The sequence below is a fragment of the Suricata suricatta genome, chromosome 3 (genome assembly GCF_006229205.1).
Source record: "Suricata suricatta isolate VVHF042 chromosome 3, meerkat_22Aug2017_6uvM2_HiC, whole genome shotgun sequence".
NCBI classification, from domain to species: Eukaryota; Metazoa; Chordata; class Mammalia; order Carnivora; family Herpestidae; genus Suricata; species Suricata suricatta.
In genome coordinates this window covers 151,606,599-151,628,127 of record NC_043702.1, presented here as the reverse complement: position 1 = coordinate 151,628,127, position 21,529 = coordinate 151,606,599, and the positions used below count along the sequence as shown (strand labels likewise).

Sequence of the window (21,529 nt, the reverse complement as noted above, 5' to 3'; positions counted from 1 at the left end):
TTTACTCTGAACTTGCTAACGGTCTATAGAATCTGCAAACTTATTTGCCCTTTAACTCCTGTCTAATATTTTTGGAAGTGTGACTGGAGATCCCTGTATGTGAAGTATGTGGAAAGCTGGGTCATAGAGGTTGGGACACGCCTGGGATCATATACCTAGTGACAGATCAGGTAGAATATGGGTTACCTACTTCAGAAGACTCTAGTCACTAGATGAAGGTTTTTCAATCTTGGTACTATTGACATATTAGGCAAGATAATTCTTTGTTGTAGGGGGTGACCCCCTGTATTACAGGATTTTAGTTGTATTGTGAACTCTAGCACACCCCCACCCCAGTTATGACAACCAAAAATGTCTACAGACATTTCCAGATGCCCCTTGGAGAAAAAAAAAAATCACCATGCTAGACCCCTCTGCCTTCCCTGGAACTTTCCAGTGTTCTCTACTCTTTCATCCCTTCCCGTTGCTAGAGGAAAATGTCAAATTTTTATTTTGGCCTTGGACAAATTGACAAATTAAAAGAGTGTGTATCCAGTGATAAAAGGTACAGCACAATGAAATAATCAGTGGTATTATAATAGTGTTGTTTGGTGACAGATGGTAGTCATACTTGTGAGCACGGCATAACATGTAGACTTGTTGAATCACTATATTGTATGCCTGAAACCAACATAACATTGTGTGTCAACTACACTGCAATAAAAATATAGTAAAGCAAAAATAAAAAAAGTATATACCAATTGATCTCCTGGAAAGGGACTCCATGCCCAGCTAATTCTCAGTTTGTACGCCAGCAGGAAGACTTTACGCTCTGCATGAAGCAGGAAAGCGCTGGCCAAGGCTGGACTGCCCGAAGACCGCAGTCCAAGATGCCAGTGCAGCCCTCCTCAAACCAGAGTGGCAAGTTCAAGTTCCATGGTTTTCTTCCTCATTCCTGCACAAATAATGCCCTTTCCCTTATTTATTTTTTTAAAAATCGTAGCATCTTGGACTCTGAGCAAAGCTAGTGGATCCCCAGACACTGTTCTTTCACTGCTACGTCGAGTCCCAGGGCAGGAGTGGCAGACTGGGTTTGAACTAGTTTGGCGTTTGTTGCTTATTCATCACACGCCTCCCCAGAAAGAGCAAAGAGCAGAGGTCCAAGATGCTTGCAAGAAAATAAAAGGATTCATATAACACATTTGACTGCATGTGTCAAATTCTATCTTAGTGAATTCTTTGCCAGAGAAGGGAGTAATAGGGTGCCTAGAAGATGCTCTAAAAATAAAGAGCAGAAGTAAAGCATTACAAAGACAACAGCAGTCAGGAAAACACATCTAGCCTGCAAATGGTTCACATCAACATGCTTCTATTTTTATAAAAAGCTTTAACTGCACTTGAAAGAAATGAAAATTTGGGAGTTGGACCAAAGAGTACCATCTATCTGCTTGCCTTCAGAGCAGAAGAGTCACACAGCAGAATTCCAAACAAACTGAGCGCCACTGGAGACCAGTCTGATGACTACTCTACCCTATTTACTTGCTCAATAGTTGCCATGACAAAATGGCCACACCTAGGCTTTTGGATCAAGAACATGGAATTCTCTGATCCCAAATGCCTGTGATGCATGTCACCACTGCCTGCCTTCCTGTGATTAAGAAAGAAAGGGAAGAAGGAAGGAGGAAAGAAAGGAAGAAAGGGAGGAAAGAAGGAAGGGAGAAAGAAAGGGGGAAAAAAGAAAGAAAAAAGAAAGAAAATGCAGTGAATAAGCAAGTAAACACAGGAAATCAATTTCGCCTTCACGACAGGACAGGGCAACCCCAGAGACTGACCGCAAAGGCTGGGCACAGCCCAGCTGAAGAAGGCCGAAAGGCTTTAGCTGTGTAATCAAAATATTCCTTGTATGGCAGCAGGAATTTCCTTGGTGTGCATATGTGTTCTAATTATACTTAACAAAACACGGGTGGGGAGAAAACCCCCACCCCCACCACCTTCCAGTGCATGGAGAAACATGCAGCAGCCACAGGCATCACGTGTGTGAAGTGCCAGTCATTTCAAAACAGATTGTATTTTCTTCTCCAAAACTGAAGCCTGCCTCTTCACTGAGGTTTGGCCTTTAGAAAACCCCAGGGAGTCGGTGCAAAGCTCTCTCTGCCGGAACTGGTCCCTTGGACTGGGGGCATTTAGGCCTCTGTGCCTCCCTCTAGAGCACCCGCTCTTCTCTCAAACCTATAGATCAATCCAAGAACTGATGCAAAACTTTGCACCTCAACTCCTTTCCAACAGGCACATATTAATGGTACGATGCACACTATGTTCTTCGCCATTAGGTTTGGGGTCCCTGGTTTGCTGCTAATGGGGGTCAGTTGTGCTGCTAAGAGGCCTTGGCTGGTCTGTGGTGACGATGCCCCAAAGAAGGCAGAGTTAGGCTGAGGAGGGATCTTCTTCTGAGAGTGTTTTTTGGCTCACTCAGATTTGAAAGTAAGCGTGTAAAGAAAAGAAATGGGTGGAGTCACCCCCAACGGGGACCACGCAATCCCCTCAACCTCAGCTCAGTTCTGTTACTGGTGTGACTATGGCCACAAGCTGCCAAATGCTGCTTCCCTCTGCTTGTTAAAGAGCCAGGCACCCATCCGAATTACCGAGTAGAGCTCATTCAGGACCTTCATCAAATCATCTTGGAGCTGCTGGCCGACTTCTTTACTCTGCAAGGAAAGAGGAATGAAGGTTAATTGGGAAACAGAAGGAGAGAGGAGGGGGTGACAAAGGCAAGAGCAGCACTGGCTCTGCAACTAACACAGACTCAATTAAGGCCCATTATTTAATCCAGCAAATCAGATAACCACTCCGATCAGACCCAATTATGGTCAGATTACTCAAAGAGTTTTAATAAAATGAAATGAGCCCCTTCTATAGCTTCGCTAAGGCAATCATGTGGAGGCCAAGTGGGCGGAGGCTTTGACTTTCGATTGGTCCCCAAAGAGCAGGACTAAAAGCCACCTCCTGCCTAGCAACTATTGCTTCTCTGAGACTTGCAGCCGAGCCTTCTTGAGAATCGTGGATGCGAGTCAGGTATGAAATAGGACGAGATAGAATGAAGTATGTAACATCCAAGGACTTCAAAGTACCTGGCCAAAGACCCCCAAGCAGGAAGGAGGTATATGTCTTACTTGATTTACTTCTACCCCAACTCCCAGGGCAGCAGTACCCTAATAATGACTGGTTTGCAGATTAGCTAATGCTCCTCAATCCTGATAATGGATGGTAAATGGTCTCCAGGTGGCCAATCCTCAGTGGCAGTGGCTCTTGGGTTCTTTGCTGCTGCCATTGAGGGCTGGCATCTAACTACCCAGATGGAATAGCAGAAATGAAGAAGGAGGAAGGAAAAAAGAGCCACGCCTTCTATACTGAGTGTTTTGTTTGGGTTTTTTTTTTTGTTGTGGTGGTGGCTCTTTTATTTATTTATTTATTTATTTTTGCTGAGTCCAAGAGAACAGGGGCTAAGACACTGATTGGCATCACTGGGTCATTGAGAGGGGAAGCCCTCATTTTATCTTCTGCCAGCTCCTTCTAGATCTTTCCTACAAATCAGATGCCAACAATGACCTTCTAACAGAAGGCCAAATACTACCCCTGGCCCTGCTCAGCTCCTAGGAGAAGAAAGGAAGAGCTCTTCCATGTCAGCAACATGTTTCTTCACGATCTTGCTTTTTTTCAAGATGTATGACTTTTAAAACTATTTTTTCCCTGACTACAAAAGGAATGTATGTTTATTGTAATTAATAAGAAAACCGGAAAAAGAAACACACACACACAAGAAAACTGTAGAAAACATCAAAAAAGAAAAAGTAACTTAATTCCTACTACTAAGAAATCACCCCTCTAGATTTTATTTTTCAAATCTTTTTGGTCTGATTTTCATGAAATTGGGGTTGCATTAAACACATTTATTCACTTAAACCGATTCACTTAAACCAATGTTGTGAACAGTTCCCTATGTGTTATTCTTCCAGAACATTATAAAAGCTTATATTGGTGTAGCTCCTATTCTAGGACATTTACTTTGCTTATAAGTTTTTATGATAAAACATGCTGTATTCAAATACTTTGTGCATAATCTATGCACAGCCCTCTCATTATTTTCTCCTAGAAGTAACATTCCTGAATCAAAATCATTTATACAATTAAATTGCCCTTGAGAGAAACTGTACCAACTAAAAATAGCACCAGAAGCATATATGCATGTTGCTTCACTTTTTTCCTTTTGACAAGTTGATATGATGTCCTATTGTGATTTGTAGTCCTTTGATTGTAATGAGCCATTTTCATTTCTCTTCAATGCTTTGCTTTTCTACTAAGGAATTAATTATGGAACTTAACATGTGTGACCTTTGTTGTGGTTAGACAGGACTTATCATACCCGGCTGTGTGGAAATGAGGGGAAGGAGCCCTGAATGAGCAATCACAAGATTTTCCTATTCGTGGCTCATCCACCATCAAGAAGATAACTTTGAACAACACAATTAATCTCACTGGGCCTCTCTTTTCCTTTCCATAACATGAAAGGCTGACACATTCTAAGGCCCTTCCTAACCTCTGCCATTCTATGATTCTTCATGATCTTTTGCCTGGCTTCTTGAGTCCACGTTAGATTCAACCACCGCCCACTTCAGTGTATGGTTGGTTGGCTCCACTCCCCAGAGTAGATGATGAGCAAGGTCCCTTTGGGGACCGAGATGCTCTACAAAATGGATGGCTTCAGGGGTATCTTGCCGGTCTTAAATTTACCATTCCTAAATGTCTCTCATTCAGTGCCCTCAACCACTGGAAGAAGCCACAAGAGGAAATGCCTTTCATCTAGAATCTCACATACCAGCCTCTCCTTCCCATCATGAGGAGAGCTGAGCCCCGCTGAAGCAGCAGAGATCCAAGGAGGTGAAGTGAGGCAAAATGACTCACCAACTAGCCCAGAATCAGCAACAAGGCCAGGAAGTGACCACGAGTATCACTTCCAAACGCCCTGCCCTCCGGCCTCCAAGCCAACTTCCCTGTCAGTCACTCATCCTCCCTTACCGCCTCCTTGTGTTTAAATGGTAGAGGTTCTGGGGGAGAGCTCCAATTCCTCTACCCTGTTGCTTATCCATGACTTAAATAACTTAGCCGCAGGAGGAGCAGGGGAGGAGAAGGGAGGAGGGGAAAAGGCATAACCAATAAAAAAGCAATTAAGCCCAGGCAGATGTTTCCTTTCGTGTACCGATTAGTTGGAAAAGAACCGACTCAACTGTTATCCCTGTTTATTTGAACAGGCTGCTGAAGCGGATTCTGACTTGCGGCTCCCTGTGGCTGAGGGCTGGGCTGGGAACACACGTGAAGCTAGCCCACAGTGTCGGAGAGAGCCCCTGGCAATCAGGAACAGTTCTGACACGAGGAGAGAGGCAGGAACTCGCCAGTGCCTCCCTCTCCCCTCTCGGATGCTCAAAGGCCACCCGTGCCAGGAAGGGCTTCCGTGCTGGCCGGCCACTGTGGAAGGGTTGTCGCTGGGAAGCTCCGAGGGGGCCCCACCCAAAGACAAAAGGGACATTTAATCCTGGGAACAACAAAACCTGATCAGAATGAAGTCTGCAGGGCTCTTCCGTTCCCTGTTTAAAAAAAACGCAACGGGTTTCTAGGCAAGGAAGAAAAAGAGTATTTACAGAGCAGCCTTTGTGCGCTATCACACAGCCTGCATCTCTTTTCTTTAAAATTTCTTGGAAGAGAATGAGTCATCTAAACATTGCAGGACACCAAATAGAAGTCGAGGGGAAAAATTACTTTGGGCAAAGTTTTTGTCTTAAATGTTTGCATAGTAATCTTTGCCTGGAAAAAAAAATAAGACGCCTAAATTTAGAATAGAGATGTGGCACAGTAACAATGCTGGTTCCATGGGACAGGAAGTGCAATGGTGTCTTAGGCAGGGATCTTTTATTTTGAAACTCACCACAACTGCGCCAGCCAGAGCGCGTTTCCCAGCCACCACTCTGCCTGCTGCTGGGGTGGTGCTGGGGTGGAGCTGATCCGGAAGGCAGTGGGATTGCTACAGCTCCTGCCAGCTGTGCATTCGCAAATGGGGTAGGGAATCCTCCTTTTCCATCAGAGATGACACGCACGGCTGCGTTTCCCCAAGATTGGAACCTTCTACAGCCTCCTCACTCAGAGAAAGGGTACAGCGGCAGAAATGCAAAGAAACAAGAGGCTACTCGGTCTGGGCTGCCTGACGCTAAGGCGGGTCACTCTTTGGATGGACACACCTCCTGAGCTTGGATGGCTTTGTCTATTAGCATTTCCCAAAGAAAGCAGGGTATGAAACCAGTGCTGATCCCAGATTACCTCATACCTTGTCCCTGTGGCTATTTTGCTTAGCAAAACAGTGGGGTGGGTGAGCCACTGTGCATGGCTTATAGCCTTTAGACTACATCTACACTACAAAGCCGTATTATTTGACAGGCACAAAATCACCCCATTTGTATGAAAGAAAAAAAAGAGGAAGGCATGCCTCTGCCATGTGGTGAGATCTAATTTCGGCCCCGTCCCAAGGCTTAGCCTGTCAGCAGGTAGAAACAGTAGGGTCATTTAGCTCTCTGCCGATTAGCCTGTGCCAGCAGTTTTCCAAAAAAGAATCCAGTTTTCAAGGGCACATATCTCCCTTCACCAGTGCTCGAAACCCTACCCCCAAAGATATTTCTGAGTCCAACTGTTAAAAGATCCAGTTTAAAACTGAATTTACATCTACAGGTTTCAGAGGAAAGGGACATGAACCCCAGACAAAGCTCTGGCAGCGGGAGGAGTGCCAGCAGATACACAGTAACAGTTTTAGGGGCACTCACTCGGCACTTCAAAGAGGCCAAGTTTCATGAGCTGGAGCTCTGCCTGAAATGCTATTGGTGGGGAGGCTAGGGGTCAAAGGAGTGGGTGTTTGGCAGTGGGACCAGTGCCAGGGGACGGTGGACACTGTGTCTGTTTCCCCAACTCACCTCAGCCCATGTAAACAAGTGGTGTGGCGTGAAGTTGTGGGGGAGCGGGGATGGTGACCCTGCAGGTGAGAGCTCAGAAATGATGTCTAGATCCCCCTCAACCCCACTTGTGTATATGCCGAGGGACTCTTTCTACTCAGCACGCCCTCGTCACCATATCATGTGAGAGCTCCAGGAAGGCTGCGCGCCACTTACGACCTCATACTCTGGGGAGCCCAAGGTAATATAAAACACAAATATATTGAATTGTAGAACTTTTATAGAGAGGTAGGCTGGGAGCTGGCATAAGACAGACACCTAAAGTGCTTTCACCTTCTACAGGCAGGGTAGACCGGGATTTCAATACGTACATTTTAAAAATTGCAATCCAGTATATTATGGTGTGTCTATAAGAAAGCTACTTATTATGCACAGTGCACTCTATTTCCAGTTCTTTTCTCTTCTCTTCTGTTTTATTATTAATGTTAGTCATAACTCACTAAGTTCATTTTACAACTCATTAATGAGTCATTATACGCAGGTTTAAAAAACTGGCTACGCCGCTGTAATTGTAGAATTAGTAAAGAAAATAGTGGGTTAGGGACTGGAGCCCACCAACCAAGACAAGCACTAAATGACTTGGCCTCTCAAGGTGGCCGATTGGATGTTGGGAAGTAAGGTCAATTCCTAGATCTTGGCAAGGGGGAAATGCTGGATTTTAAGGAGTGAGCAATGAAGAGTTTGTTGGCAAAATATTTATAGAAGGCCCATTATGTACCAAGCACTTGTGGTCTGACTGGGAATATAGCAGTATACAAAACTGTTTAAAATTTACAATCCACTGAGAAAGATGGACAGTAATCTGACGCACGATTACAATGACTATCAGAACACAAATCTTGCAGTCTCAAAGGCATTATTAGAAACGGAATTTCTTAAGCTAGTTTTCTATTCAAGATCAATTTTTTTTTTCTATCTCAGCCAAGACTTTCCCACACTTTAAGCCTGACCCCAGGGCAAGCTAGATGGTGAATCTAACTTGCCAGAAACAGAAATGGGACTTCAAAAAAAAAAAATCTAGCTATTTTACAGCATATCCCTTTTCTTTGAATTTGTTTTTCTAAGTGATAATAGATATTTCAGGTTATAATGACATTGCTTCAGTATAAGTGACTCCCAAAGTAGGCACATTCCACTTTTAAAGAATCTCTTGAGCTTGTCAGCGCCATAAAAACCAATCTCACCAGTGGCTCCTCCACTTAGAAGTGAATGGGTCTGGTTAAGCTCTCCCAGGGATGAGAGTCAGAACTTAAAAGAAAATGTCCGAAACCTGATACAGTCTGAGACCCAATACCTGTCTCAGAATTTGCCTTCCAACACAACTGGTTTCTCAATTAGATTCTTGTTTAATTGTCTGAATTACTTAGACGAAACAACAACAGAAAAACAGATTATAACTTTGGAAGCATCTCTCTTGTCTCCCGTGGCGCCCAGTCCACTGCTTGTGCACAGGGGCCATGAAGTAACGGGCTATTGACTTAATTAGATCAAAGTTTAGCTTAAACACTGTGCTTTCACGTGTTGCCTTTTCTTCTTGCTGACTATTATTAAAAGTAGAAATATCAGATGTTGCCTACATATACACCCTCAGGTCATATATCACAGATGAGCCCCAAAAGGTGAAATGACTTTTCCAGGATCACATAGCTATTCGGTTCCCGGTCTAGGACTACATGCGATACTATAAGAGGGTGAAGAAACATGCAGGCTCTGGATTCAAATCCTGCTCCACTACGTGATCACATGACCTCAGGTAAACTATTCAGCCGCTCCATGCCTTGGTTTCCACATCTGCAAAATAGGGTTATAATGAGCCAATCCATGTAAAGTCCTTCAAACAGAAACTAGCACCTAGTATGCTCAAGAAATGTTAGCTCTTCCTATATTAGAATCCAGTCCTCTTAACACAGACTTGAGTACTCTTTCTACCACCCTGGGCTCCTCCTTATGTCCCTCAGAACACATTGATGATCATGATACGCGGAACTGGGAAGGTCCCAGAAGCTAATCCCCAGGCAGGGATGCAGCTAAATCTCAGATGGAAGATCTGTCAACACACAGGGAGGAAGACTTTTTGCTTTTCCTTATGCCTGCCGCTGCACAATCTATTCTCCTCTGTGGTGTCAGTAGGAACCAAAGTAACAACGGCTCTGAGAAATAGGCAGTTTTCCTGAGAGGGGAACAAATAGGTGTCGAGCAGAAAGGAGGAAATTGGGGGTGGCGTGAGGGGTAGAGAGAGGCGGTACAGAAGGAAAATAAGGAGGATAGAATTACTTTTTATCCCTTCGGGAAGATTAAACAGAAAAAATCCTTCTCAACTGTGCAACTGGGACTTCGTTCAATTGGGGTCATAAATTAAATGTCCAGAGGTAGGAGCTCCCTACCGCCTAGGTCAGAAAAGTCAAAGACTGCCCATTACCAAGTTCTGGTTTAATGAAATCCAGGGGCTTTCTCCTCTAGGGCACTTGTTTCTGAAAGCCATTTCCTCAAGGCTTTTCCAGAAGTTCTGCAATGTCTGACTAGTCAGACTTAATAACCACAGTAACGCCAGTGGCCCTGGGAGAAAATCCATTCCTTGGCATGACAGTGAACCCTGTGGATTCAGTTCCTACCTTCCATGGATGCTTGCTCTGCTCTGTTACAAGTAACCAGAACCTCTTGCCATGGAAACACATAATTCAGATAAGACTGACTCCCACTGGACTGGGGCAGAGCCAGGCATGGGGCTGGGCCAGGAAGAGCCTGGAGGCCCTCTGCTCTCCCAAGATCGCAGATGGCACAGACTAAAAACACAGTCCTGTAACAACCTGAATGTTCCTCTATGGCTGTTTCTATCTCTTAGAATGACCCATTCTAATACTAAGAAAATAAGCTGAAGGCAACATTCCTTAAAAGGAAAGAGACAATCAAGTCTGAGGCTTCATTTCTTAAAGCACCACTGTGATCCTTTTCTTGGCAAATTTTCATCGTTAACTCTTCTGGATAATGATTTTAGCAGGAGTGCAATAATTGTCTTCAGGCTCTGATCTCTTAGTGCCAAAGCATTTCTTGAGGTCATATTAAAGATCTCCCAGGCAGGACACTAAAGTCATAGAAATGGTGTCCAGGTAACTGTGATGCTCTGGGTAGGCCAGGACACAGGGGACAAAAGACACAAAGGCAAACAGGCAACATGAGAGCACAAATCTCTCAGCAACTGTAAAATGAACGCAGGAGAAAAAACAATCAATGGCTTGGAACTGGGCAAGAAGCGGGGAGGGTTGGGGGGAGAGCCAGAATGATAAGGTGCTTGCAAGCATATGCCCTCCCACAATAAGGAATTCCAGGAGCTGGGGGATGGGAAGAATGCCTGTGTGGCTCCCAGATGGCTGGGAAAAGGGTGGAAGAACAGGAGTTAATAGAGCTCATTTGAAAGTTGGCAGCGTGAACACAGAGAGGAGAGCAGCCTGGTAGGAAGTAGAAGAGTCAGCAGCACCCGTGCAGGAAATGCCTGGGGCACTGGGAAAATCGCTGATTAAATACTTTAAGAAAAGGGAACCCAGCAGCAAAGTCAATTCGTTGACAGATCTGTGTAGTTTTAGTACTTCTGGAGTTGCCAAAGGATCTCACTGTCGAGAGAGGACAAGACCTCCAGGGCCTCAGTTATGGAGAGACCGTTTTCCTGACACTGCAGGTGCTGGTGCTGCTTTGTGCCCAAGGGCTGCATAAAGCCACGTCTAGGAGACGAAGTAGAGCTCTCTATTGACAGAGGGTTAGAATGCATTTCCTTAGGGCTGGGTGGACACCTGGGTTGGGACAACTTTCTTCAGATACTGAGGTGGTGTGCAACCTCTTGTCTCTGTAAGCACTCTGTCCACACTGCCACTCCCATCAGGCAGGTTCCACAAACAGTTAAAAAAAAAACCCTACACCCTTGGAGGAGGGTACCTTCCCTCCTGCCAGTACCTCATTCCCTATGAAAAATCACTGGATTGTGAGGAGAATGTCCAGAGTTTCAAACTGGCAATTTCCAGTCTCCAGCTCTGGTTTTTCACCTAAGTGCTTCATTCTTTCTCTTCAATTCAGACTTTATAAAATGTTCCAGGTGCACTTGAGAAGAATGTGGATCTCTCTGCAGTCAGACAGACAGGGCCCATATAGGTCATTCAGGCAAAGTTTGTTAGCTGTTCTTTCAAATCTCTATATCTTTACTTAATTTATTTTGGTCTAATTGTTTGATCATTCATCAAGACGAAATTTCCCACTGGGGTTGGTGATTTGTCTGTTCCTTCTTTTTATTCTGTCCATTTTGACTTATGTATTTTAAGATTATGTTATTAAGTATATACTGCTTCCTGGTAATTTTAATCTTCAATTATAAAATGTCTACCTTTATCTCTAATAATACTTTTTGAATTAAAATCCACTCGGTCTGATTTTAGTAGGGCTCTCTTTTCCCATCATTCTCCTTTAAATCTTGCTATAACCTTATATTTAAGGCAGGTGTCTTCTCTTACAAACAACATATAATTCAGTTTTGTTTAAAATCTGTTTGACGATCTATCTTTTAATTTTATAAGTCAATTTACCCTTATAATTATTGATGCATTTATTTATTTATTTATTTTAATTTATTTTTGAGAGACAGAGAGAGGCAGTGCGAGCAGGGGAGGGCCAGAGAGAGAGAGAGAGAGAGAGAGAGAGAGAGAGAGAGGGAGACAAAGAATCTGAAGCAGGCTCCAGGCTCTGAGCTAGCCATCAGCACAGAGCCCGACACGGGGCTCGAACCCACAAACTGCGAGATCATGACCTGAGCTGAAGTCAGACACTTAACCGACTGAGCCACCCAGGTGCCCCTTGATGCATTTAAAGCCACCAACTGGCTATATGCCATTTGTTCTACTTATCTCTATAGTCTCCTTCCCTTTTATTTTTTTATCTTCTTTTTCTCTTCCATTTTTAAAAGTTCAGTGAAAGTCAGTCTTTTGGTATATTCTATGTGTTTTGAGCAATCCACCACAATTAGGACACTGAATGGCTCCACTGCTCTCTCATGCTGCCCCTTCCGAGTCAAACCCCCTGCATCTTTAACCCACGGAAGCCATTGCTGTTATTCTATATCCCAATAGTTTTGCCTTTACCAGAATCATACTTATCTTCTTTGGGACCATTTCTTATCACATGGGTCTCCTCTTCTCTTAGATTGGTACAGATGCTATTTCTATAGTAGTAACCCTAAGTTACAATATATACACCGTTGACTTGCCAAAGTAATGTAAATTAACACTCTTCCTGTTTTATACAATATTATTGAACCTATTTCCCCACCCATACCTTCAGATAGATTCTACTGCTGCCATTTATAGTAATTTTATATTTGCTTATCACCTCACATGAAATTATATTTTTTAACAGTCAATATTCATTTAGATGTACAATACTTCTTTTCCTGCATCTCGAGGCTTCTTCTATCTGGGATCATTTTCTTCCTGCATAAAGAATAACATTTAAAGCACTGGGTGCCATATGGAAACCAATTTGACAATAAACTATTATAAATTTTTAAAAAAAGAAAGAAAAAAAGAATATCATTTAGGCGCTCCTGGGTGGCTCAGTCGGTTAAGCATCAGACTTCAGCTTAGGTCATGATCTCATGGTTCGTGGGTTCGAGGCCCACATCAGGCTCTGACGGCTCAGAGCCAGGAGCCTGCTTCAGATTCTGTGTCTACCTCTCTCTCTGTCCCTCCCTTGCTCATGCTCTGTCTCTCTTTGTCTCAAAAGTAAACATTAAAGAAAAAAAATACCATTTAGTATTCCTCTTGGTGTGGGGCTGCTGGTGATAAATTCTTCTAGTTTTTACTTGCCTAAAAATGTCTAGTTCATTTTCATTTTTGGAAGGTAGCTCTTTCAGCTTTTCATTCCATCGTCTCCTGTTTTCCACTATTTCTATTAGGCAGTCAGCTGTTAACCTTGCTGTTGCTCCTTTGAAGGTAATATGCCCTTTTTTCTTCTCTAGCTGTGTTGAAGATTTAGACTATCTCTATCATGGTGCTCAGCAATTTTACTAGAATGAATCTCCATGTAATTTTCTTTGTAATTCTCCTACCTGGGTTCATAATGTGTTTTCAACCTGCAACTTGAAGTCTTCCTCTAGTTTGAGGCAATTCACAACCACCATTTCTTCAAATATTGTTTCTACCCATTCTCTTTGTTCCCTTCCTTCTGGAACCTCACATATATGCATGTTAGGCCCACTCACCATATCCTACAAGCCTCTTATGCTCTTTTTTGCATTTTCCATCCTTTTACCTCTTTAAACTTCAGTAGATACATTTTTTCTGACCTATCTTTCAGTTCATTAATTCTTTATTCAGCTTTGTCTAAACTGTTTAATCCATGCATTAAGCTCTTTATTTTAGTTACTGTATTTTTTTCAGTACTAAAACTTGTTTGAATCTTCCTTTTTTAAATAAAGATAAAATCCACATACTATAGTTCACCATTTTAAATTGTACAATTTAGTGGTTTTTAGTATTGGGGGAATACTAAAAAGAAAAGAAAGAAAACAGTCCCACCCAAAACCTTATACATGAATGTTCACAGTGGCATTATTTATGATAACCCCCATTTAGTAAATGGGGGAAGAGCCAAGAGAGAGAGGGAGACACAGAATCCTAAGCAGGCTTTAGGCTCTGAGCTGTCAGCACAGAGCCCGATGCAAGGCTTGAACTCACGAACCATAAGATCATGATCTGATCCGAAGTCGGATGCTCAACCGACTGAGCCACCCAGGTGCCCCCAAGGGACTGTTTTCAATTCTCTCGAGTATCTATGTAGAAAAACAGAATTGCTGGGTCATAGGGTAACTCCATGCTTAAGTTTTTGCATAAATCCTGTTTACATTTTTGAGGAACTGCCAACTTGTTTTTCATAGCATCTGCACCATTTTACAATCCCCCCAGCAACGTATGTTCCAGTGTCTCTATAACCTTGCCAACACTTGTTCTTTTCTTATTTTTCTCTAATTATAGCCATCCCAGTGACTATGAAGTGGATTTCATTGTGGTTTTGATTTGCAGTTCCCTAAGGACTAACAATGTTGAGCATCTTTTCATGTGCTTTTTGGCCATTTGTATACCTTCTTTGGATAAATGGCTATGCAAGCTCTTTGAAAATTGGGTTGTTTGTCTTTCTGTTGTTGGGTTGTAAGAGATTTTTTTATATATTCTGAATAGTAGGTCCTTATCAGATAGGTGGTTTGAAAATATTTTCTGAATCTTATTATACAGGTTGTCTTTTTAGTTTTTTGATAGTGTCTTTTGAAGCATAGAAGTTTATAATTTTGATGAAGTTCAATTTACGCATTTTTTCCTTTTATTGTGTGTGTTTGGTGTCATATCTAAGAAAAGTTACCTAACCCCTTAAAGCCACAAAGGTTTATGTCTGTTTTCTGCTTTGTGTCTTATCTAAGAAATGTTACCTAATCCAAGATGAAAGATTAATACCTGTTTTCTTCTAAAAGTTTAAGTTCTTATATTTACATCTTTGATCCATTTTAAGTTGTTTCTTTCTTATAATTTCCAGGTTTTTGTTATTTGATTTCATAACTACATTAAACATAGTTAAAGTTTGGCCAATAACCATTGCAAGGATCTCCTGTGGGTATGTTGTTTTTCTTAAAAGCACTGTATATATACAAAATGGTGAGTGAGAACTATTGGGCCTAAGATGATAGTAACTTACTCTAGAGAGTATTTAAATTTGCTTCTAGCCACGACTATCCTAGATCACCTTAATCCAATTAGAGATTAAGATAATTTGAAGCTAGGCTTCAGTCCCTGTGAGACCCCTGAAGTCTATTTCTGGTTCACTCTGACTTCTAAGCTGCATCTCTGTGGGGTCCCAAAGCCTGGAGTTTACCACCTCCCCTGTCCCCCTGCTCCTGTCCTTGGTCTTGTATCCAGTTTTTGTCCTGTTAGTCCTATAAGGCTATTAAAAGCTCTGCTTGGCTTCTTGGCTCTCAGTGATCTTTTCTAGAATAGCAGATGCCTCTCAGGGATAAACAGCTCCAAAGGAGCGGAAGGTTGGTCTGAATTACCTAAGCTGCCATTTCTAGAAGTTCAACCCAAAGCCCAAGTTTTGAAGATGGAGATTGTTTTATGTTTAAATGTAGCCCTCCTCAGGTCCAGTGCAATGTTGGATTCCTAATAAGTACTGAGATATGTTTTGGATGAAAGAATAAATAGATACTGATAAAAGAGAAGGATGATTATATTTATATTTTAGTTATTCATTTCCCAGGACATGGTAACCAAAATATTCTGGCAAAACAAAAGAGAAGCAAGCCTGAGGTTTCAAATATGGTTCCTCATTACTTCCTTAGGGGCTTTTCAAAAACCACAGTCCATCACAGGGCAGGAGGGGGCTGAACCTGCCTCACATAAAGGGGATCTATGAAATTAGCTGTAGTGATTCAGAATCCAGATTCAAATCTCAGGCATTCTCTGGTAACCCAGAGGCCACAAAATGGAGGAACTCCATACTAAGTTCTAAAAATGAGCATATATAATGGGCCATTTGGGGGTCTGAGGAAGGTTTGGGTATCTAGTTCCTGGGACATATATGAAAATGTCACCTTCACCAGTTTCCCCAAATTCCTTAACACCACATGGGCCTTTCCTATGTGACATCAGCATAAAAAAAGAAAGAAGTAATCCCTAACTTCTGATTCTCTCTCCAACAAGTGGCCAGATATTGCTGAGTTTTCCTTCATGATCCGTCCGACATCTGTCTCCTTTTCATCACTCCCGACACTGCTACCACATCACACGCCCTTATTCCCTGGTCCCTGGATCAGAGGCCCAGCCTTTCTGAAGAGCCCCTCTATTACATCACTTTCCTATGAATAAACCGTCCATGGTTCCCAAGTGCTCTCAGAGTGAAGTTCAGACTGCTTGGTTGGGCATCCTGGGCTCTTTTCGGCTTTGTTCCAACTACTCCCCTCATAAATACTCTGATTTAGCTAAACCATTATACTCACCACCCTCTAAAGAGTCCTCACTCATTCCTGTGCTCTCTTTTGTCCTGAAGCCCATTCCTTCCACGTGGAAAGTCCTTCCACTCTTCTCTCCCCACACTCACAAATGCCACCTTTTCCATCTCTAATTATGAAACCATTTTCATTCACTAAGAACCCAGCTCAAATGTCACCTCTAGACTTTCTGCATAGAAAGCAGTTAGGACCATGCCTGGCACAGGGTAAATCTTCAATATATATATTTTTGAAGAATGAGTGTGTGTGATTGCAGGGGAGGGAGGATATAACTTTCAATCAATGATGATATGGAAATTGCATATCTATTATTGTGAAGTTTATTTATTTTGAGAGAGAGAGAGAGCTCAAGTAGGGAAGGACCAGAGAGAGAGGGAAAGAGAGAATCCCAAACACGCTCCACACTGCCATCATGGAGCCCAATGAGGAGCTTGGACTCACTAACAGTGAGATCATAACTTGATCCAAATCAAGAGTCTGACGCTTAACCATGCAGGTGCCCCTATCTATTCTTTTTAATTAAATTGTGCCCTACCTCACACTTTATATGAAAAATGGTTTCATGGAGATGGCTTTAGACCATGATATGAAAGACAAAACTATGACTTTTAGAAGATAATACAATGAAATATCTTTAAGACCTTAGGGCAGGAAAGAGTTTCTTCAACATGATAGAAAAAGCACTAACTGTAAAAGAAAGTGACTGCAACCACAGTAAAATTAAGAACTTTTACTAACCAATAGAAAATATTAAAAAAAGTAGACAAGTCACAGTATAGGAGAATATATGCTTAACATATATAATCAGTAAAACGACTAATATTCAGGATAAGTACTTCACAAGAGAATATATATCTACATGGTCAGCAAAGATGAGAAAAGTCCCTCACACTCATTAATAATCAGAAAAATGCATATTAAAGCCAGCATGACAATAGTTTATGTTAAAACCGTTAAAAATAAAACTACAGCTAAAATTCAAACTCTGACCATATTAAATGTTGGCAAGGAAGCAGAAAAATGAACTTCTCATACATTGTTGGTGGGGGTGCAGATGACTAATATCATTTCAGAAAACAGTTGGGCATGATGTAGTAAAGGAGATAGGTTTATTTTTTCACTCCACAATTCCGCTACTAGGTATATTCGCTGGAAATCTGGCCGTGTGTATGCCAGTGCACACTTAGGAGAATGTTCACGGCGGCAGCGTTTGCTTTAGACCCCACTCAAAGCAACCCAAATGCACACTGATGAGTAAGTTGTGCTGAATTAATAAATGGGCTCCTAAAGCAATGAAAAGAAACAAGGTAGAGCGAGATACACCAGCGTGGGTGGAGCTCGCAAACCGTGGCAAACAGAAGCGGCGAGACTTGCAAAATTAAAACACGCTATTTAGAGCTGAATTATCTAGAAGATGTAATTTAAGGAAAGCAAGGGAGTAATTATCACAAAATTAGGACAAGGGAGGAAACAGAGAGTTGTGACTGTAGGGAGTGTTGCAAGGACTCCGGAGGCACTGATAAGGTTCTCCGTACCTGCTTGTGTGACTGGTTACGTGTGCATTTGCTTTATAGTTACTCATTTATGATACATATATATTTTACATACTTTTCAAGTTTTCAAAACCGAAACAAAGAAGAGTTCCAGGATTGATGAGTGACCTCAATCACAAATGCTAGAATAAGGCTTTGACTAGTTGACATTGGTTCAAGGTCTTCCTTGAACAACCAAGCTGGATATGAGCTCTTCCTCTATCACCTGTACCATATTTTGTAGCAATTATTATCTGGGGAACACCATCTATCTATCATTTATGGTACACTTATCATATCCACATTGCCTTGATTAGAGCTATTTATGCGACCGTCTTCCCCTCTTTCAACTATAGCATAAGCTTCCAAAGGATCTGGACTGTATCGTGTAGCTAGTAATTAATAAAAATAGTCATTGTAGCTTACTTTCACCTACTGCTCACTGTGCACTAACCATTTATAGGCAGAATCTTATTTAATCTTTGTAATAACTCAATGAGTTGTTAATATTATCTCCATTTCATGGAAGCTCAGGCTTAAAGAGGTCAAGCAATTTCTCCAAAGGAAGAGCTATTAAATCCAAGAGTTTGAATTTGAACTCACAAACTCCTATTCAATGCTATTTTGTCAAATTTGTATTTTCCTCATCTTGCACAAGGCCTTGCATGCTGTAAACACCCAATAATTTACTGGGTGAAAACGAGAGAATGAAAGGCCATAAAGTTTCACAGCAAGAAAGAGAGGAACAGTACAAAAGCATGTTGAAATCTTCATGCTACTACTGAAGTATATACTACTGAAAAGGTGGAGATTCCATCTATTAAAGGGAGACTCATGTATGTAGAGCTATAACTATGAGCTGCCGGGATATTCTGGTTAGAGCGAGTGAATCCAAAACTTAATCAGCTTTTAAATCCACTTGGCTGTATTTGGGTGGCGGGCAGTTCAAAGGGCAAATGGCAAACACACGTCTCAAGAAGTGCTCTGGCGGCAGTGTAGATGGAACTGGGCCCTAGGTGACCGATCACTGCTTTCCCACTGACGTGGTGGCCTGGGTGGCAGCCTTCAATGGTCCGTCTGTCCTTCACTTTGGTCTTGGGCCTTCAGGATGAATGGGATGAGGGTGGTGGTAAATGACAAGGGTGAGCACTGTCTTGGGGGCACTGCCCTACAGAGTTCAGGCACCACTCTTCTTAGGGAGCCCCAAGGATGGGAGTGGAAAGAGGCGTTAAGACAATGGACTCTTTCAGGAGCTCCCTTAGTGTCCAGCGGAGAAAGGAGAAGCAGAGGGAAGGTTCAAACACCCAAGGGAAAGGAAGGCACTTTTTGATCCAATCCCAAAACAAGGGCCAGGATCAAAGAATCACTTGCCACAGCTGTAGAAAACAGAAAACAACAGTGGGCCTTCCTGCATCCCTGCCTTTCCATGCTGGGCTGCCCTCTCCACTTGGAGATGAAGAGTGGGGCTGCACGCTGGCCTCTCCCCTGATCGTCCCCAGCCCCCAGCTCCTGGGGACAATTGCGCTGTGTCTCTGGCATGTGTGGAACTGCAGGTCATGGCCATATTTAACGAGAACATTCATTCTCCACAGGCACTACGGGGCTCCTCAAAACGCCCTTTGTGTCACTGTGCTTTTCTCTCCACAGCACGCCGCCCCCCCCCACACTAATTTAATCAAGATGTCCTAGCTCGTAGATGGGGCGGACTCGTCAGTTCCGCATTCTTTGTGGCATTAGGGCTTCAGAGCAAAATATGTAGGGCCGAAGCCAGCAGGTTGAGGAGATGGGCTCCGGGTCTCCAAGCCAGAGCATGTTAACCTTTTATATAAACCCAACACATACAGAGTGCACTAAGCTGGTGATATATTCCTCTAATTTTTATTTAACTCTAAATATTCTGAAGAGGTTGAGAAATGTTTTCTTAGGCAAGTACACAGGCATTCAGAAGCAAAAGGGAAAAAAAAGCAAAGCAAAAGCAAAAAAAAAAAAAAAGAATGTATTCATCAGCACTGTTTCTAGAATGCAAACCTAGAAAAGAGAGCTTTGTCACAGTGATGCCTGCTCTTTTTCTCCAGTCTCTCTTCCATTCACCCATAATTTTGCAAAACCGGAAAACTCTGTCTTATCTAGGAACCAGATTTTAATTCCGATTTGCTTCTCTAGACCACAGCCATATCCAGAGAATCTCAAAATTGTGGTGGAGAATTAAAGCAGTAAGAAAAATAAACAAAGAAACCATCTGGAGGGCTGGGTCCCCACCCGGGTTACGTGATCCCCAGTCTCATGGTCTTTTCCTTTGCTGGGGTGTCTCCCAGAGAGGGCCCGCTTGCTTGCTGCTGTAACTTTCTGAGGTAATTTGTGAATGTCCAGTGGAATCTCTGAAGCCTGAGTCTTGTGGGCCAGAAGGACTCAAATCTATTCAAGGAAGGCATGAGGGAGGGCATCTCGGACAATTTATCTGAGGAACTGATTAGGATACATGTTGAAATTCCTCTTGTCAACTGCAGATCCGTTTTGCCACGACCTCCCGCCTGGGATATATAACGCATTCCCTCCATTATCTGCTTGCCAGTTTAATCAGCTCACGTCACCATGGACAGAAATGTAGTCAAAGCGCTATTGTTTCATGACCCATGAGGGACTTTGCAGAAACCCAGCAAGCAGGACTCCAGGCTATAAGGTGTGTGTGTGTGTGTGTGTGTGTGTGTGTGTGTGTGTGGCAGGGGGCGGGGGGGGGGTGTCCCCTTCATAGTTTTGGGAGCAAAAAGAACTTGGAGCTCAAGTCCATCTCCTGCCTGGCTGAAGTAGGCAAATGGCCCGGGGTCAGGACAACCCTAAATGCTTAGGCTAAGGGTCCTCAGATCATTCTACAAACCCCATAAGCTCCTAGTCAAAAAACTAAAAACCTTTTCAGCTCCCTTACAAAGCTGTACTAAAAAAAAGTTCACTACCCTCTAGTAAATAAACATCTCACCTCTGCTGCTTCTTAAGGTAAGAACTGAGTCTCTGCCCTTTTCCCCCTCCCTCTCTTGGCTGACTTGCATATTTTCTCTTTTCTGGAAAAGCTGACAAAAAAATGCTTCCCTGATCCTGTCACATCATGAGACTACAGCCTATAGCCCTAGGTTTTGTGTGAGGGCAGGGAGCATTTAATCAGCACTTGCTAAAATGAACTGAATCACCAGGGAGCAGCACCGCAATGCCTTATTTCATTCAGATTGAACCTGAACAAGGTGTGACTCTCAGCCTGGCCTAATGGAGACACCTGACTGCATCTCGCAGTCGGGAACGTGCAGCTAGAATACACTCTTCGGCAGTAAGAAGGCCAGACCTCTGATCCAGAGAAAGCAGGAGCTTGGCTTTCCTCCAGGGCTGGTGGGAAAATGAGGCAGAGCTCTGCATAGCCTCGAGCTACGGAGCGTCAGGCCAGAGGCAACAAGCTCACATCAGGTGCTTACATCTCACCTGGGGAGGAAACCCATCCCGAGTGTCAGAAATCATCTGCTCTGATTACAGCACCCTTTTTAATCTCCCTTGCCCAGGAGAGGATACACACGGATAACTTCAATAATGCCAGCAGGTACAATTAATTTCCATTCCTGCTCTTCACATACTGTTATGTGAAGGGGAGTGGAAGGGCAAAATTCAACCCCACTGGGGTTACAGCCTTCAGCTCGGAAACAGGCAGACAGCTCAGAATCAGCCTGGCAAGCCTCGCCCTGTGTTTCATCAGAGGGACCACTGCTAACCTATGAGTGCTCGAGAGACCTGCATGGCCTTGGGGGCAAGGCTAATTCTTTTGGAGCTGGGTAACGGTGACTACAGAATCAAATTAAATTAAATTTAAAAGCCCAGGCAGGATTTGATAGGGGTCTAATGGACATAGTAATTAAGCAAGATTTAATCAAAAGGATACTGACATATTTTATGTTGTTTCA

At 42.9% G+C, this 21,529-nt stretch overlaps 1 protein-coding gene across 9 annotated transcripts in view; it reads right to left on the bottom strand.

The window, feature by feature from the left end:
- SRGAP2 (SLIT-ROBO Rho GTPase activating protein 2) overlaps positions 1 to 21,529 on the bottom strand; it is a 227,132-nt gene that overhangs the window by 74,022 nt on the left and 131,581 nt on the right. For all 9 annotated transcript variants that reach the window (XM_029935602.1, XM_029935600.1, XM_029935605.1 and 6 more), the window contains exon 5: positions 2,622 to 2,684. In XM_029935602.1, the coding sequence (XP_029791462.1) occupies positions 2,622 to 2,684 (63 nt within the window). The remainder of the gene's footprint in view (positions 1 to 2,621; positions 2,685 to 21,529) is intronic.